The sequence below is a fragment of the Terrapene carolina genome, unplaced genomic scaffold, assembly GCF_002925995.2.
Source record: "Terrapene carolina triunguis isolate 2854851 unplaced genomic scaffold, T_m_triunguis-2.0 Scaffold421, whole genome shotgun sequence".
NCBI lineage: Eukaryota > Metazoa > Chordata > Testudines > Emydidae > Terrapene > Terrapene triunguis.
Window position 1 is genome coordinate 174,980 of NW_020664772.1, and position 20,003 is coordinate 194,982.

The 20,003-nt window shown below is 47.1% G+C and overlaps 1 protein-coding gene across 1 annotated transcript in view; it reads right to left on the minus strand.

Moving 5' to 3' along the window:
• The window catches only part of LOC113407817 (zinc finger protein 345-like), a 135,370-nt gene extending 118,842 nt beyond the window's left edge, over positions 1-16,528 (minus strand). The window contains exons 1-3 of the mRNA XM_026658238.2: positions 16,387-16,528; positions 9,436-9,514; positions 6,889-9,046 (exon numbers count right to left, since the gene is read on the minus strand). Coding sequence (XP_026514023.2) covers positions 6,889-9,046; positions 9,436-9,505 — 2,228 coding nt within the window. The 5' untranslated portion in view covers positions 9,506-9,514; positions 16,387-16,528. The remainder of the gene's footprint in view (positions 1-6,888; positions 9,047-9,435; positions 9,515-16,386) is intronic.
• Between the last annotated feature and the right edge of the window lie 3,475 nt (positions 16,529-20,003).

Sequence of the window (20,003 nt, forward strand, 5' to 3'; positions counted from 1 at the left end):
GGAAGTTTCACCTAGGGCGCGAAACTTCCTTGCACCGGCCCTGGCTGAGCCCGGGCTCCGAGCTCACAATGGAGGCGGCAGCAGCAGCCAGTGGTGGAGACAGGAAGGGACAGTAACTCAACCCTCCCTGAGATCCTGAACAGCCGCCTCTCGCTTAGCAGTAAATGGAGCCCTCTGGTGGCAGGAATTAATGAGACAGATTCACTGACAAAAAACTTTTGAGTTCATTGGCCTAGTGGATGAGGAAAGCTGCAGATCTCAAAGCGTTTAGTAACGCTCCTGATCCTGTCCTACATGACAGTATCATAAGCAAACTAGGGAAGTGCGGTCTAGATGAAAAGACTATAAGGTGGGTGCACAACTGGTTGAAAGAGTAGTTATCAATGATTCATTGTCAACCCTGGGGGAATGTATCTAGCTGGGTCCCAGCAGGGTCTGTCTAGATCCAGTACTATTCAATATTTTTATTCATGACTTGGATAATGGAGTGGAGACAATGCTTTTAACATTTGCACATGGCACCAAGCTGGGAGGGATTGCTAACATTTTGGAGGACAGGATTTAGAATTCAAAACACCCATGACAAATTGGAGAATTGGTCTGAAATCAACAAGATGAAATTCAAGTGTAAAGGACTTACACTTAGGAAGAAAAATAATCAAATGCACAACTAAAAAAATGGGGAATAACTTGCTAGGCAGTAGTAATGCAGAAATGGACGTGAGGGTTAGAGTGGATAAGAAATTCAATATGAGTCAATGATGTGATGCAGTCGATAAAAAGGCTGATATCTTTCTGGGCTGTATTACCAGGAGCGTCGTATGTAAAACACAGGAGGTAATTGTCTTGCTTTACTTGGCATTGGTGAGGCTCCAGCTGGAATATTGTGTCCAGTTCTGGGTGCCGCACTTTAAGAAAGATATAGACAAATTGGAGAGAGTCGAGAGGACAGCAACAAAAATAATCAAAGGTTTAGAAAACTGGACCTATGAGGAAAGGTTAAAAAAACTGGGCACGTTTAGTCTTGAGAAAAGAAGACCGTGGGGGTCTCAGTAACAGTCTTCAAATATGTTAAGGGCTGTTACAAAGAGTTTGGTGATCAATTGTTCTCCATGCCCATTGAAGGTAGGAGAAGAAATAATTGGCTTAATCTACAGCAAGGGAGATTTAGGTAAGATATCCTTATAGTTAGAAAGTTTTTCCTGATAGTTAAGTTCTGGAATAGGCTTCCAAGACAGACTGTGGAATTCCCAACATTGGAGGTTCTTAAGAACCAGTTAGACAAACACCTGGCAGGGATGGTCTAGGTTTACTTGGCCCTGACCCAGCACAGAGGGCTGGATTAGAGGACCTCTCATGGTCCCTTCAAGCCTACATTTCTATGAGTCGAAGTTGCCCAGTGGATTTCAAGCCCTTCTATAACATTTAGTTCAGCAAAATTCAATCCTTAACTCTGCAATGTCAATGGGAATTATCTGCGTGCGCTCCAGCTGCATTTACTGTGGTAGGTGTAGTTCTATTGAATGCTGGAGACATAGTCCTGACCCAATCCTGGGTGCAAATTTTCCCAAAGCAGGAACTGCAGCTAGGTAGTCACATTTCAAGGAAGGGCGTATTTTTCCAGGGCCACTATATAGCTCACCAGCCCACTCCATGTGTAGATGTGTGGTTCAGTCACCCTATGTTTGAATACTTCAGTGGCACACATGCCTGGGTTCCCACGGGCAGCTTGGAATAACACCTCTTTTTGCCAGCCAGGCACCGTGAGAACAGCTATGTCCTCCAAAACGTGCAATGTCTGAAATGAGAGAGAAGACTGATGTCACACTGCACTGCCACCGACCTTCCCCCCAACTCCATTGAGTTGAAAGAATTTTTTTTAAAAGCATTGTGATGTTAAACTTGCCGTTCTTGCAATAAACCCGGCTGTGTCCAGGCAGCATCCGGGGTCTGAAGCAGCCCTCTGCTGATACATGGAAGTTCAGTTAAAAAAAAGGAACATTTTCTGTCCTTGAACTTCTAAAAAGATTTTTTTCTGTGCTCCTCTGCTGAGCTATTCGAGACCATAACCCTCTGTGTCTGGTCCTGGTTCTGGCTCCTCAGCCTCTGCAGGCTGCAAGGTTCAAAAAAGAACTAGATAAATTCCATCAATGGCTATTAGCCAGGATGGGCCGGGATGGTGTCCCTAGCCTCTGTTTGCCAGAAGCAGGGAATGGGTGACAGGGGATGGATCACTTGATGATTACCTGTTTTGTTCATTCCCTCTGGGGCACCTGGCATTGGCTGCTGTCTGAAGACAGGATACTGGGCTAGATGGACCTTTGGTCTGACCCAGTATGGCCATTCTTATGTTCATACCTCCACAGCTTGCCCAGACTTGCAGAAGCCTGGCTCCCCATGCCTTCGCAGACTGTTCCAAGAGGAAGCGTTTTCACGATGAACTGATGGTTGATATTCTGGATGGGGCCAAGATGCAGGTCGAGTGCCAAAGGCAAAGGGACTTGCGGCAAGAGGAAAGACATGTGAAAAGCTCGGGCTGGCTTCACAGCATGAGGATAGGGTAACAGCAGGGGAGCAGACACTCCCTTCACAGTCCCTGGAACAAGAATGGCAGTTAAGGGAGGAAGATAAAACGCACCGGAGAGGGAACCGTTTGAGTGGCTGCTGTCTCTAATGGCCGCAAAGGCGCGGGCTCCTGCAGCACCCACATCATGGGCTGCATCCTCTCCGCAGTACCCTGGCCTGCATTCCAGAAACAGCTTGGACAACTCTACAGCTGGGTGGCCAGTGTAGTTGGGACCTATGAGTGGCTGGACAGGACAACTGTGCCCCATGGAGTCCTCAGTGCTGAACAACTCTCCTGTGAACGCCTTCACCCCCCCGCCTCAGCACCAAGTGTGTGGCAAACGTGGAAGGAAGGGAAAGGAGATCCGGGACCCAGGGATGAGCAATAGTGTGGGGATAGAGGGGGAGGTCTTGTACATAGCTCATCCGTTTGCACTTGTTTATGCACTTTGTTCTTGGTTACTTTTAGAGCTTGTGGTGTTGCTGGTGTTTTGGTGGGCTAGTGGCAAAGCTGGCCGGGCAGGCAAGGGTTTAATATTGTGCTTTTCCAATTCATGGGTAAAAATAAAGGTTTTTTATTTAATAAAGAATTGTATTGCCATCACTGCAACACATCGTATAAGGTGTATTTCAAATAATAAAGGGAAACACATGATCAGGGACAACTGGGAGGTTCTAAGCAAAACACACATCTCAATACAGCTATATACATCAATCCACGCTGCTTCCTCCCCCCAATCCTATTTCATAAGCAGTCACATCATTCAAAAGTACAATTCGGCAAACAACCCTCCCTCCCATACAAGCAATCAATGTCACCCCAGTCCCCAAACAAGCCCATTCATAGAGGTACTATTCTCCCTCTTCCATTGGCCTATGCACATCCATAATGCAGGAGCACAAAGCACCCCTGATTTCTGTTGCCTGGGTACATCCAGATCCAGCTGTGGTTGCTGAGTGCACCAGTGCAGTGGCCCATCGCTGTCCTAGGTCCATTCAGGAGGAAATGCCCCACCTCTGGCTTCACAACGGTTGTGACAAGCACAGCAAGCCACAGTGGCAGATGCCCAGGGCTGACTCGAAACTCTGGGGGGCAGGTGTTCTCCCTACCCTCTCTAACTGAAGCCCCAACAGGTGTGCTGGGGTTCACGGAGGCTCCCTGCGCGGCTCAAGCCCCAAATTCTGGCACGAGTCCCAGTGGGGCTGAAGCCACGAGTTCCAGCGCCCACCACAGTCCACTTAAAAGCCGCTGGCAGTTCAGATTTGGACCACAGGGCACCTATTGACTACCCCTGGTCTACTCCTTCACATGCTGGCTCCAGTTTCTGGAAGCACCCAGAGCAAAATGACGGTTTGGCAGGATGTGTTGGCAGCTGTTCAAACTTCCTGCAACGTGCGGTGTGGACAGTCAAGATTTTCCATGCCACACCACGAACGAAGGGCTAGACCAGCCACACTTCCGGAGGGTGTTGGAAGACTGCCATCTGGTTGGTTGGACTCAGATCTGCGTACTGCAGTGTGGATGCTGGAGCCTAGGTTAAAAAATTCTTAACCTGGGTTTGGCAATCAGTGCAAATGTTCAAGCCATTGTTTCTCAAACCGAGCATCTGCTGACTCAAGTCCCGCTAACCCTGGGCTTGCATTGCAGTGCAGACACACCCTACTTCAGCGGAAAAACTCTTTCTGTTGCCATACGCAGCACCTACATGTGGTCAAAATTTCAAGGAGGTCCTTGGGCGGGGGGAGGTTTTCTCGAAAACATTTTCTTTGATGTGTTCTGGACATTTTCTCCCTCCCACAGAGAGTTAACTTTAGCATTTTTTAGAAGGGGAGAAGTTTTTATTTTTGAAGACAGAAGAGGGAGGGGCTAAAAGGTAGACCTTGGTTGCAACAGAAATGACGGACAGAGACAACAAAAAGGAACCAGTAAGAAGATGCTGGAGAGCATTTTTCACTTTGAAAAATGATTTGTAAAAGCTGGCTCGACTTGAACACTACCCACCATGAGCCATTTCTACTCAAAGCACCAGGGTTTGGGGATGGAGGAGAAAAAGCATGAGCTCAGAATATTGGGGAAAAACATTTGTTTGAAAGTTTCTATATATAAGTAACACAAAGAAAACTGCATTTAGTGACAGTGAAGGTGGCATCAGAACATGCCAGCCACCCAGAGCCTTAAAACATGGAAATTAGAAGGGAAAAGACTCCTGTATTCCTTGCCATCTTCATATCAGCTACAACATTGTGGATAACGTGCACCAACGCTCCATAAGGCTTTCACTTTCATCGCTAACAGACACCAAAAAGAAACATTCACCCCATTCAACGCTCTGCATAACCTGACTGGTGAAGTCGTACTCTCGAGTATCAACAGTTGAACACATCTGACTCTTCCACAGCCTGTGTATTTGGGAACTTAATCTGCTTTAACAGTCAATTCTGAGGTTTTGTAACAGACCATGAGTTGGATGGAAGTTGGGGGGTATATTGCTTTTCATTCTCTGTTGGAGAAGGAAAACATTTAGAGTTCAGGACAGTTCTCCCATCTCAGTCTCCAAGTACCCACCAGCACCCAACCTCCCTCACCCATTGGCTGTGCCCATCCAGCAACAACCCAACTTCCAAATATTCCATTCCCCAGCACTCTCCATTTTGCCTCCCAGATCACCAATCTCTCAATGCCCCAGCGCCCATCTGTAATGAATGTGGGAATTTTCTGCAATATTTTTATGAATCTCCTTCCTTAGAGGTTTTTAAGGTCAGGCTTGACAAAGCCCTGGCTGGGATGATTTAGTTGGGGATTGGTCCTGTTTTGAGCAGGTGGTTGGACTAGATGACCTCCTGAGGTCCCTTCCAACCCTGATATTCTATGATTCTATTAACAATATGAGTCTCAGTTGGCCATTTGTCTTTGCATTGTTACTCATTGGATGCAGAGAGAATAAAATGCTTCTCCTGGAACAGGGAAGGAGACATATGATGTTTGATCTCTCTGTGGTGGCGTGAATGCACCCTCAGAAGCTGGCTAGAACCAAAACATACCAATGGAAGATCCAGAAGAGACAATGACAGACATTAAGCCTTAACAACAGGTGGTTCAAGCAGGCTGAATGTGTGAACACAGCATGGCTTTTTCTGGAGAACAGAGACAAGAGGTATCAGGGATCATTGTTTAAGAAGAAGGTTCACAGACACATAGGAGTTCTCATTCAGGACTGAGAGATAGAAGGACAGAGAGAGAAGATGGATCCTACAACAGCATGGCTTTGTGAAGCCCTGGCTTTGACCAGTCTGAACTCGGTTTTAACCTTTGCTTCTCTAAGGCTATGTCTACACTAGAGAACTTACAGCGGCACATCTGTACCGATGCAGCAGCACCATTATAAGATCTCTCGGGTAATCGCCCTATGCCGACAGGAGAGCTCTCACCCATCAACATAATTAAACCACCCCAACAACAGCTTCTCCCACTGACATAGCACTGTGCACACTAACACTTATGCTGGTGAAATTTATGTTGCTCAGGGCTGTGTTTTTTTCACACCTCTGAGCGATGTAAGTTTTGCCAACATACGTGGCAGTGTAGGTATGGCCTAAGTTAACCTAAGGACTTCCTGATACTGTATCCCAGTTGATTATTTAAACCTATCCTGTTTGGAAAACACCTGCCTGGTGTTGCTACCAACACCACCTGAAGTGCATTGACCCCTGAAGGGTGTGGGGGGGGGGAGTCTCAGACCAGGAGTCTACCTCAGATGGATTCACTGTGCAGAGCTCAGCATGAGGAACAGGAGTGTTGGAGTCCAAAGGCTCAGTCTCGGAGGTGTTGAGGCCGGAGGGGCTGCCTTTGTGGCCAGGGCATGGCATGGACCCTTTAAATCCATAACGGGTACCCTGTAAAACCCAGCCAAGCATAGACCCCATCATCCCCATTTGACTGAGTGTAGCAGAACCATTAGAAACACCTTAAAAACCTCTAAGGAAGGAGATTCATAAAAATATTGCAGAAAATTCCCACATTCATTACAGATGGGCGCTGGGGCATTGAGAGATTGGGGGGGGAGGGATAGCTCAGTGGTTTGAGCATTGGCCTGCTAAACCCAGGGTTGTGAGTTCAATCCTTGAGGGGGCCACTTGGGGATCTGGGGCAAAATCAGTACTTGGTCCTGCTAGTGAAGGCAGGGGGCTGGACCTGATGACCTTTCAAGGTCCCTTCCAGTTCTAGGAGATGGGATATCTCCATTATTTCTATTTTCTTTTCTATTTCTAAAAGCAACAATGAAAAACATTGTGAACACCTATTCCATGTGTATTTTCAGATGCCTTATAAGGTGGGAGCTCTGACGGAAGCTTTTCCCACACTCGGGGCATTTATAGGGTTTTTCTCCCGTATGGATCCTCTGATGTGTTTTAAGAAGTGAGTTCGACTGGAAGCTTTTCCCGCACTCACTACATTTAAAAGGTCTCTCCTCAATGTGGATTTTCTGGTGTCTAACAAGGCCTGAGGTCACACTGAATCGTTCCCCACAGTCGGGGCATTTATAGGGCCTGTCTTCTGAGTGGATTCGCCGGTGTCTCCTAAGGGCTGAGCTGTCAGTGAACCTTTTCTCACATTCGAGGCATTTAAAGGGTCTCTCTCCTGTATGGATTCTTTGGTGTTTCAAAAGGGCTGAGCTGTGACTAAAGCTTTTCCCACATTCAGGGCATTTATAGATTTTCTCTCCTGTGTGGATTATCTTATGTTTAATAAGGCTTGAACTGTCACTGAAGCTTTTCCCACATTCCGGGGATTTATAAGGTTTCTCTTCTGTGTGGATTCTCCTGTGTTTAATGAGGCCTGAGCGGTCACTGAAACTTTTCCCACAGACGAGGCATTTATAGGGTCTCTCTCCTGTGTGGGTTCTTTGATGTACAATAAGGGCTGAATTCACACTAAAGGTTTTCCCACACTCAGGGCATTTATAAGGTTCTTCTCCTGTGTGGTTTCTTTTATGTTTAATAAGTCCTGAGCAGTCACTGAAGTTTTCCCCACAGACCAGGCATTTATATGGTCGCTCACCAGTGTGGCTTCTCTGATGTCTAGTAAGGTGTGAGCTCAGACGGAAAGTTTTACCACAGTCAAGGCATTTATAGGGTCTTTCTCCCGAGTGGAGTCTCTGATGTACAATGAGGTCTGAGTTCACACTGAAGCTTTTCCCACAGTCGGGACATTTATAGGGCTTCTCTCCAGTGTGGATTCTCTGATGCGTGATAAGAGTTGATCTGCGATTGAAGCTTTTCCCGCACTCAAGGCATTTAAAGGGTCTCTCTCCCGTGTGGATTCTTTGATGTTTGATAAGGTAGGACCTTGCATTGAAGCCTTTCCCACAGTCGGGGCATTTATAAGGTTTATCTACAGTGTGTATCCTCTCATGTGTAAGAAGGTAGGAGCTCACTCGGAATCTTTTCCCACATTTGAGGCACTCATAGGGTTTCTCTGCTGTATGGATTTTCCGATGAGTACAAAGGGTTGAGCTCAGACGGAAGCTTTTCCCACAGTCGAGGCATTTATAAGGTTTAGCACCAGTGTGGATTCTCTGATGTCGAACAAGGCATGAGCGCAGGATGAAGCTTTTCCCACAGTCAGGGCACTTGTAGGGTCTCTCTCCCGAGTGGATTGCCTGATGTACAGTAAGGGCTGAAATCACACGGAAGCTTTTCCCACAGTCAGTACAGTTATAGGGCTTCTCTGCCACATGGATTTTCTTGTGTTTTATAAAGGCTGAGCAATCACTGAAGCTTTTCCCACAGTCGGGGCATTTATAGGGTCTCTCTCCTGTGTGGGTTCTCTGATGTTTCATAAGGTCAGAGCTTGCACAGAAGCTTTTCCCACAGTCAGAGCATTTGAAGGGTTTATCTATAGTGTGGGTCCTCTCGTGCATAAGAAGGTAGGAGCGCACTCGGAAGCTTTTCCCACATTGTAGGCACTCATAGGGTTTCTCTGCCCTGTGGATTTTTTCATGTGTCCTAAGTGTTGAGTTCTGACGGAAGCTTTTCCCGCAGTCGGGGCACTTATAGGGCTTCTCTCCAGTGTGGATTCTCTGGTGAGTAACAAGGATTGATTTCTGATTGAAGATTTCCCCACACTCCATGCATTTATAGGGTCTCTCATCAGTGTGGATTGTCTGATGCACAGCAAGGTCTGAGCTCACATTGAAGCTTTGGCCACACTCAGGGCAGTTATAGGGTTTCTCTGCAGTGTTAATTCTGTGATGGGCTTTGTTATTTTTAGTTTTCCTGAGAGCTCTGCCAGTGGAAGTGGCTTTACTCTGTGATGTCTCTCCAGGATTTTTTTCCTGACTGTCTGATATGCATTGAGAGTCACATGCCGTCACCTGATCAGGACTTGAGGAAACTTTCCCTGCCAACATTCCCAATAAACTCCCATGTGATGCTGCTTCCTCCAGACAATTCTCCTCCTTTATCTTCACCATCCCATCCTCTGTTGGAATAAAGAGGGAGAATTGAGACCTGATTCATTTCTTGTGCTGGGAAGTAAAGAATCCTTGGAAAGGGGGAACAGCAGAAATAAATAATAATGATATTGTCTGAAATTAGGAGCCAAATCCCACAACGCAGAGGGACCATTTCTGCTCCTACGTAACACCTCAACTGCCAGGAAAGGACAGAGGATGATGGGAAGAGAGGTGTATTCGTCAGTCAGTGAGTGTGGGAAGGAAGTCATGACTGACACACCTGCCAGGAGGATGTGACCCCTGCTGGGACAACCCTGACATGCGTGAAGAGGGGCAGAACTGGGGCCTTGGTGGAAAAGCCAGCTGGTTTGTTCACTCGCCCGTGGTTTCTGAGTTGGCTTAACAAACTCCTCACCTGTGCAGGCGCCTCTCATGATCTCCCCTTCCTCTGCATCCAAGGGGCCCGGCTCCTCCCCTGGCTCCATCAGAGAGATCTGGAGTAGAAATAGCCCCGGGTTAGATGAAGCGTGGACTCCCTGCAGGCTGGGTGAGTTTATTGGCTCACTTGCAGGCGGGTGCAATTTTTATTGATCTTTTATTATGAAAGAGGAAAGTGGTGTTTAAAAGTGAAGAGTTAAAATCAGGGGACAGAAGCTTTAATTCTCTCTCCAGTCACCGATCGATGCCACCTTAGGTTGTTGCTATAGCAGGGCTTCCTGCATGCAGCCAGCTGAGAGACAGTGGATGGGAATGAGACAGGCACTAAGGAGACCTCGGTTCTGTTACTAGCTTTGTCCTGCACCTGAAGAGCTATGATGTCTTCCTCATGCTTTTCTTCTAGGATAAGAGGCTAACATGGCCATTCTCAAGTGTTCAAACACCATGAGTCAGCTCTTCACATAGCCCCGCTCTGAACCCACCCCAGATGTGTTCCTAGCCCACAGTGTTCCCAGAATGCTTCCAGACCCCGTTAGCAGCCAATGTGGTGAGGGAAAAGAAAGATGCAACCAGAGCTACAAGTCACATTAAAGAGAAATCTAGAACCCCAAGGTTCTAGGGTTGTGTTGGATGATATGCCGGCACTGAGAGATGGGGAACGGGGTAGGAACCATATGACATATGTCTGTCCCTCCCTGACCCCTTTATCTATCCCTAGAGTCTGTTCCTATAATGGTGGCAGCCCGCTGGCACCCCTACCTATTTCCCACTGGGAGAAAGACCCTGTACATTTATTTCTAACAGTCTGAGCTTTATCCAGCTAGTTATCTCAGGATCACAGCACTCTTCTGTCTGGGGCGAGCTCTTAGCAAAGCTTTCTTCAAACACTTCTAGACTCTATCATATTGAGAAAATACTTGGCCAGTTTAGTACAGTGCAGAGCAGGTGTAGTGTCAGAAACTGCTGAGGGTGCATCATATTTTTCTTCCCCATTTCCTGTTTAAAAAACCCCCCCACCACCACATTCCTCTTCTTTGTAAGTACAGGGGTAGTGAATTCTGGCAGACAGGGGTCTCCCTCTCAGAATTCCTCACCTTTCCCCATCTTGTAGTCCTTGTGATGGCAGTTTTTTACTAAATTTATTATTATTAAGGCTGTCAAGCGATTTTTAAAAAAATCATGATTAATCACGTGATTAATCGCACTGTTAAACAATAATAGAATACCATTTATTTAAATATTTGCAGATTTTTTCTACATTTTCAAATATATTGATTTCAATTACAACACAGAATACAAAGTGTACAGTACTCACTTTATATTATTGTTTTGATTACAAATATTTGCACTGTAAAAAACAAATTAAATAGTATTTTTCAATTCACCTAATACAAGTACTGTAGTGCAATCTCTTTATCATGAAAGTTGAACTTACAAATGTAGAATTATGTACAAAAAATAACTGCACTCAAAAATAAAACTTGTTTGTCTGAGCGACTGGCTGAACAAGAAGTAGGACTGAGTGGACTTGTAGGCTTTAACGTTTTACGTTGTTTTGTTTTGAGTACAGCTATGTAACAAACAAACAAAAATCTACATTTGTAAATTGCACTTTCACAATAAAGAGATTGCACTACAGTACTTGTATGAGGTGAATTGAAAAATACTATTTCTTTTGTTTATTATTTTTACAGTGCAAATATTTGTAATCAAAAATAAGAATATAAAGTGAGCACTGTACACTTTGTATTTGGCGTTGTAATTGAAATCAATATATTTGAAAATGTAGAAAAACATCCAAAAATATTTAATAAATTTCAATTGGTATTCTATTATTGTTTAACGGTGTGAGTAAAACTGTGAATAATTGTGATTAATTTTTTTAATCAAGATTAATTTTTTGGGGTTAATTGTGTGAGTTAACTGCGATTAATTGACAGTCCTAATTTATTGTTATTATTATTGACCATAGTACCTAGGAACTCTACACATGGACCAGGATCCCATGGCCCTACACATTGTACAAACACAAAAAGATTTTCCCTGCCCCAAGCAGCTCACATTCCAACTATCACACAACAGACATCAAATGCAGACAGACAGATGGGGGAGTACAAGGAGGCATGATAGGTAGTGGTCTCTGAACACAAGCAGCCAAGGATTTTTGTAGGTGTAACAGCAAAGGAGAGTATTGAGAAGGAATTTGAAAGTGGGTACATTTGACTTAACTCTGCTCCCTGGAGTACTATAGATACTGGGTGTGCATCAACAACAGCGGCAGCATACGTAGGTACGTGGAAACACTGTGAGACTGCACCATTGTTTGTGCATTTATCTGCATGCATTCCAACCGCTATTAACTGCGTTCGGTGTAGGTATATTGAACAGCGGAGGGAGTAGCTGCGGCAGGTTGGTAGAGCTGTGACTGTGATATGAGGCGAGGTGCAGGTGTACCTTGATGGGCCAACCATGCTTCATTCCTGCATGAAGTGCTGTAGGTTGTCACTGGTCTCCGGGGCTAAGTGAGGGATAAGCAAAGGCAACGTCTCAGAAGGAATCTTCAGGGCAAGGGTGAAGGGGTGGGAACTGCGAGAGACTGATAATATCCTACAATATCCCAAATGAACTTTATTGAACTAAGTTAAAACATATTGAATGAGGGTTAAGACCAGTGGGGTCCATCGTATTAAACATGCAATTCTGTATGTGTTATTATAGCATTGTATCTTCTCTAGTGGGAGGGAAAGCCAATTAACTTCCTCCATTATCAACCTTTTCAAGCCGCCCCCAGAGACATGCACATATACTACTTCAAACTGGATTCTCTCCAGGGACCAACAGACAAAGGAAGGGTTTTTCAATAAATAGCCTGGTTTTAAACTGGCTCATGGTCTTCTTCCTGATCCAGAAAATGGACAGGCCCCTGGTCCACGGAGGACGCCAATCCTTAGAGGAGGATTGGAAGGACGGGGCCTTCTGAGATCCCATAGGAGTGGGTGCTTGTTCTGAGCTGAAGCTGTGACGAGCTTGTAATAAGGAAACCCCCTTGGGTGTGGGGTTGAAGAACTGCCCCAGCCAGAACCCTTTTAGGCAGGGCTTTGGAGCTGTGCTCCGGCTCCACTCCAGCTCCAGGCAAAAACCTGCAGCTCCACTGCTCCGCGTTCCAGCTCCAGGCTCCGCTCCAAAGCCCTGCTTTTAGGGTTGGGGTTAACTCTGGTGGACTTATTAGCATGCCTGTAGGGTTGAGTTTTTTTAATTGTTTTTAATCTATTTTCTCTGTAATGTTTTTTGCCTTATGAATAAAGCAGGCTTGCTTAGGAAGTGCTGTGTGGTACCTTATAACTGTAGCAATCACAGCTGTTAACCATCTCGGAAAAGAAAACAAGCAGCTGTCCTTAGGCAACCTGTCTATGCTGAGAATAATACAGGGAAAGCAGGGAACTGTGCAGCCTGGAAATACCCCAGTCAGCAGGGAGAGGGATGTGGGTCTCCACACAAGAGAGGCAACACCCGCGGAGCCGGAAGGCTGAGAGTGGATGCTGTTGCTGGACCACTGAGGGGAGACACAGAAGCAGTTGCCCTGAACTGTGACAGCAACATTTTGCAAATCTGGGGTAGTTTGCATGGAGCACACTCAGTGTTTGAGTGAAGGCCAGGTGGAGGTAGTTTCTGCTTGCTACGCCTGATCCAAACGTAAGTTTTGCTTTACCATAAAGAACATGTTAAAGTTTGTTCTACAGTGTTGATGTGCTATGTTCTCAAAGCGTTCTGTCGTATCTCTGAGAGCATGTTTGTTACTGTGTGATGGGTATTGCTCGAAGATAGAGATACGGTTGGGTTGTGCGGGTGATGTGTTCCTCCACTTTGTACTTCCTGGTTTTCAGAGGTTTAAGTTTAGCCACTATGGTTGCCACCCGTCCGGTTTTTCACCCAGACAGCCCGAGTGCCGTTTGACAAGCCCTGATGTCCGGTTTTTTTGATGGGGTGGCGGGGAAGAGGCGGAGCAGGGGCAGGGCCTTGGCAGGGTAAGGGGGTGGGGCCTTGTGGGAGGCAGATCAGGGGCCCGGCCTCAGGAAGAGGGGGAGCAGGGGGGATGGCCTATGGGGTCCTGTTACCAGCCCTTAGAAAGGTGGCAACCGTATTAGCCACGCTCCCCGTTCTGGAAGGGCAGGAGGCAGCACTGGGCAACCTTAACTCTGTGTTAACAAAGCTTTTGAGCAGTTCTTTCACTTGGCTTTTTAAAAATAATTTCAGCAACTCCATGTTCCACAGCCCAGCTCTCCCCTCTACTGCCTCTGATTCCTGCCTCTCTTACGGTCCAGCCCAGTCCTCCCCCACCCCATGCAGGGACAGACTTTGGCAGAGGCCCTGTAGGTTGAGGAGCTGGGCAGAGGATGTGTGAACAGTGCAGAGACTGGCATGGAGTCACTGTGGCTGAGGTGTTTTTTTGGAAGGAGGACAGACTTGGGGGGCATGGATAGAGGAGTGGGGGGGTTATGGGTGGCTCAGCTGAAGACCCCCTCCATCCCTCACTGCATAACTCTGATGCCCCTCCTTCTCCCCTGGCCCCTTGCACTGCTTTGACCTCCCTTTTCCTCTAGGAGCAGCAGCATGTGGGGACGGGTGAGCCTGGAGAACCTTCCCCACTGCATCCGACGAAGTGGGCATTCACCCACGAAAGCTTATGCTCCAATACATCTGTTAGTCTTAAAGGTGCCACAGGACTCTCTGTTGCTTTTTACAGATGCAGACTAACACGGCTACCCCTCTGATACTTCCCCACTGCTGGAAGCCATGCGATTTAACCCAGAATCATTGCACATTTTTAACTGTGTGATATGAAGCTGCTGTGAGTAAAACAATTATTTATTGGAGACATCCACACTTTGGTATGTATATGGTCAGATCTGTACAAAGAAGGTAAAATGTTAATCTGTAATGCTATGCAACATTAGCTTAGGGAGGATCTAACGGGTTTTTTATCCCCCATGTAGACATACCCTACATCTCTCTGTGTCCCAGTTTCCCCTCTGTACAATGGGAATAATAGCTTTTCTCTGCCAGGGAGAGGTGGTGTGAGGATATATACTTATTGAGAGGTGCTCAGATTCTTTGATGCTATAAACACCTTAGCTAGAATTTTCCTGACATCTGAAAAGTAAGTCTTTGATTATGAGCAATATGTAATATTTATATACCTCTGTTTAATTATGGATATATTTATTACAAAGGACTATTACTAGACTAAAAGTTATAAGGGCTTGTCTATACTGGAAAGATAGACCAGTATAAATTAATGTGTGAGTTTAAACCTATTGTTACACTGGTATAACTCCTCATGTGGACACTTATTCCAGTATAAAAGAGTGCCCCTGATTGGTTTAGCTTATATCATTTCGGAAGGGGTTTAATCTAAATGGGAAAAAGGCACTCTGGTTTTGGTAGAATAATGTCCACATGGGGGGTGGGGGTTTAAATCAGAATAACTACATCTGTATAATTGGTCAAACTTTCCAGTGTAGACAGTCCCTAAGGTGCTGGCGAGAGAAGCAAAAATAACATTCGAGAAAGGCCATCCTCTTTGGTGGATCAAAGGAAAAGGAAGGCATGTTATAGCAACCTAGAAAATCTGACAGCCTGGAAATCACACGATAGCAAAGAAGAAACTTGTGCTAGAGGAAAATTAAGAAGAACAAATATTTTAAATAACACGTGTAAAATAAACATTCAGAATATCATAGGAAATATGTTTTACAACAAACTGAGACATGGCTGCTTCGCTACTTGCATCAATTGTGATTTTCTGGTATTATTTACCATTAATGAATGGTTTTAAGTTGCACAATGACATCCAACTATACAATTAGGGTGAACATACTTCCCAAAGGAAAAATGTGTGGGGCTGGCCTAAGCCCTCCCCACTGTGGGACTAGCCCAAGCTGCATGCCTGAGCCCCTCCCCCCCATAGGGCTGGCCTGAGCCACTCACCTGAGCGCCCCTCCCCCCTCAAGTGGGGCTTAATATGGAGATATACCTATCTAATAGAGCTGGAAGGGACCTTGAAAGGTCATCAAGTCCAGTCCCCTGCCTTCACAGCAGGACTAAATACCATCCCTGACAGATTTTTGCCCCAGATACCTAAATGGCCCCCTTAAGGATTAAATTTACAACCCTGGGTTTAACAAGCCAATGCTCAAACCACTGAGCTATCCCTCCCCTCAAGTGGCTTGCCCAAGCCCTGCCTGTCTCCCCCCACCCCCCCAAGGTGGATGCTGGTAGCACTGCTCATTCAAGTCCTGCCTGCCCCCCATCTCCCCTCTACATGGGGCTGGCACCACCACTCTCCCCCCCCCCATGTTCCTCTGCACCCCACTTTTCTGACAAAAGTGGGCATTTGTCCTGTTTGCTCTTGCCAACTGATCAAGTCGCCGAGACACATGGGACCAATGCCCACTTTTGCCAAAAAAGTTGGGGCAGCCAGAACAGGGTTTAAAAATGGGACTGTCCTGGCCAAAACGGGAGGTATGGTCACCCTAAGTAAACTAGGATGTGCTAAGGACCATTCCCCCTGCCCCAACCTATCTGGCAGCACAGCTCCCCCTTTCCCAACCCCAGCTACTGCACCCTGTCCCTGGTTTTGCCAATCTGCCCCTCTCCTTCGCTTCCCTCCACTTGTTTTGCCTTCCTCGGCAAACTGCACACACATCCCTGCCATGTGCCGCCCTTTCCCCCTGTTAATCGCAGGGAGCAGATACTGATGGCAGGTCAGGGCAGCAGAGCATGTTCCCACTGCTCCAGCCTGCTCAGTGACTGCGAAGTCGCAAATTCTGGTGGGAAGCAGTTTCTGACATACACGAAACTGGGCGTGTGTCAGGGAGGGCAGCAGCTCTGAGGCTCGCAGCCCTTTCCCCCGGGTCTCTCCCCTCACCTGCAGGCTCCGGCTCTGGGGCTGGTGTCGGCAGAGCCCGGGGCTGCCAGGGGCAGAAAGTCCCCCCTGGCTGGGCAGAGAGGGGGGTTAATGCAGGTCTCTCCCCACACCGCGCTGGGGAGCAGCAGCGGTTCAGCCCGGGCTCCAGGCTCACAATGGAGGCAGCAGCAGATGCTACTGACCCAGGAAGCTCAACCCCTGATATCCTGAAGAAAGACAGAGAGCAACAGCTTCCTCTCCCTTCGCTCTCGGTGGGGAGGGCTGAAAAGCAGGATGGAGAGGGAGGGGAAAGGGGCAGGAAGAGCTCTGTGTAGCTGGAAAGCTTGTTTCTCTCACCAACACAAGTTCCTCCAATAAAATCTATTACTTCCCCCAGTTGTCTCTTATATCCTGCCACCCCTGGGCTATAAGAACCGGGCGTACCACATCCTAACGCACATACACAAGGGGGCAGAATTCACACTGTCCCCACGTTCTTGAGTCTAGCCCAGCCCGGTTGTGAATGTTTGACTGAGCAACCTTAATCATGTTCATTTTTTGTTCTATGTTCTAGTTCCTGTAGGGAATATCGCTGTAAATCCTCCCCAAAGTGCTGCTCTTCTGTAGAATTACTTAACATGGAGATCTAACCCACTCCAATCTTGGCCTTTTTCTCACCAGTAATCAAACACTGCTGTAATACCAATCCGATTTTTCCCTTTTCTCAGTTATTGGAATTTTACACAAAATCCCCTCAGATGCTGGTCTCTTTCTACTTATCGATTATTAATATACTGGCAAAATTACTTATTTTTCTCTCTAAATATCTAATAATAGAATCATAGGACTGGAAGGGAGCTGGAGAGGTCATCTAGTCCAGTCCCCTGCACTCAAGGCAGGACTAAGTATTATCTAGAGTCTAGATAGACCATCCCTGACAGGTATTTGTTCAACCTGCCCTTAAAAATCTCCAATACTGGAGATTCCACAACCTCCCATGGCAATTTATTCCAGTTCTTAACCACCCTGACAGTTACGAAGTTTTTCCTAATGTCCAACCTAAACCTCCCTTGCTGCAATTTAAGCCCATTACTTCATGTCCTATCCTCAGAGGTTAAGGCAAACAATTCATAGAATCATAGAAGATTAGGGTTGGAAGCATAGGCGCTGATTCCTATGCTCTGCACCCACCAGCAGCTCCCCACCCGGCCCCAGCTCACTGCCTCCTCCCCTGAGTGTGCCGCCGCGTCCTGCTTCTCCCCCCTCCCTCCGAGCGCTTGTGCCGCGAAACAGCTGCGGGATTAACAAATTTGTTAATAAATTATATAAATGTATATATTAAATTAATAAATTAAATAAATTTGTTCGTCTCTAAGGTGCCACTCCTTGTTGTTTTTGCTGATACAGACTAACACGGCTACCCCTCTGAAACCTGTCACTAGGGATTGTTATGGGTGGAGTAGTAATGATACCATAGTTAAGATGGCTGGAGAATTCTCATTTTAATAGGAGCTTTAATCCATTATTGCCAAGAAATGTTGTAAAAGTGCCCCCATCCCCCCAAACCACAAACAAATTGCAAATCAGCTGAATTTTGAAGCTTTTCGTTTGGGCAACACCTCATTAATAGGGACAGGGAGGGGGATGGAGACAGAAGATCCCATGGCAGTTGGGAGGGGGTAGTTGGGGGGTGGGGTTGGTGATTGGCAGCTGTTGCTTAGGGGGGCTGGTTTGGGTGGGGGGCAACAGCTGGGACAGGGCAAACCAAGAGCTGGGCAGTTGTCATGTGGGGATATTGCCCCTCTTGTTGGCATAGGGCAACCACCATATTCACACCACTAATGATTCCCCTAGAATCCATCTGTCAGGAGCTTTAGGGACCCTTTGGGGTGACAGTGGTGGTGGGAATGGGCGGGGTTAATACAGCAGGATCATTATAAAGGACGACAATAGTTAGACACTCTGGATACTGATTAAGGGGATCAGGAACCCAGTCACGCACACAGCAGCCCCCTGGAGGGATGACTCTCCCATCCTGCCCCCATCTGGGGCAAAATGCAGCCAGTCAGGGTCTGGCCAACGGCCCCGTCAGCAGCTGGGAGACACTGTCCCCCCCAAATGGTGGGAGGCTTCTGGCTTTGATGTTTGTTACATGCAGAACAACTCACTTTAAGCAGCAATCCTGTCATGTTAATTAAAACTAGTGGAAAAATAATTTGATTTTCAGATATGAGGGGGAAACTTGATCATTAAAGATCTTCATTCCCCATTAATGGGAAAATGACTCAAGGCAGTGATTTCCCTACAACGATTAGGGTAGTGGTCCCCAAAGATTGCACCCCCCCTTACCCCTATCCATGCCCCACGCCTCCCCGCCCCCGGAGCTGGAGCCGGGGCTGGGATCAATGATGTGGCTGGGGGTGTGTGTGACAGAGGTAAGGGGGGCCGAGTCTGGGGCCGCAGCTGGGGGTGGATCTGGGGCTGGGAGCGAGGCCGGGACTGGAGCCACAGCCAGGGGCCAAGGCTGGAGACAGGGACAGGAGCAGAGCTGCGCCGAGGCTGGGGACGGGGTCAGGCACAGGGATGGGAGCCAGGGACAAGGCTGCGGGCAGGACCGGAGCAGAGCTGGGGGCGGGGAGGGGCTGGGTGGTGCTCCTTCCTGGCCCCCCCATGGGGACTGGCCCGGGCCCTGCTGCACCCCCCAAAGGTACCTCCACACACCCCTGGGGGGGGGCGCTCCCCACAGTTTGGGGACCTCTGGATTAGGGGGTTTATATAGTTCAATAATTAGGGAAGAAAATTGATGAATGTTGCGGGGGGGGGTATATCTATTTTATATCAATAAAGACAATTTCCTTCAGAGATCTTTACAAAGAAGAGTTGGGTTCATTATTCCCATTATACAGATGGGCTTAAAGTGCAGCAAGGGAGGTTTAGGTTGGACATTAAGAAAAACTTCCTAACTGTCAGGATGGTTAAGCCCTGGAATAAATTGCCGAGAGAGATTGTGGAATCGCCATCATTGGAAATGTTTAAGAGCAGGTTAGACAAACACCTGTCAGGGATGGTGTAGATAATTAGCCCTGCCCTGAGTGCAGGGGACTGGACTACATGACCTCTCGAGGTCCCTTCCAGTTCTATGATTCTATGGGGAAAATTGAAGTATAGTGTGAAAGTGACCTGCCCCAGCAGGCCAGTGGAGAGCCAGGAATAGAACCACGGGGCCCATCTAATGCCGGTGACCAAGCCACTAAGCTCCACTGTGTCTCATAGTAATGCACACCAAACCCTGCTACAACAGCCCCACGTGGCATCAGTCCATGAATGGAGAGAGAATTAAACCTTCATTGCCCCTCACAGAAAAGCCACACATCTGATTTTAACTCTTCACTTTTAAAAATGATTTTTCTGTTTTCTAATAAAAGATCAGTTAAAAAAAATCACACCTGGATACACGTGAGTTTATAATTTGACCCCATGTACAGAGAGTCCACACTCCCTATAACCTGGAACTACTTTTTACTCCAGATCTCTCCGATGGAGCTAGGGGAGGAGCTGGGACCCTTGGATGCAGAGGAAGGGGCGAGCCGGAGTGGCAGCTGAACTGGTGAGGAGTCTGTTAAACCAACTTGGAAACT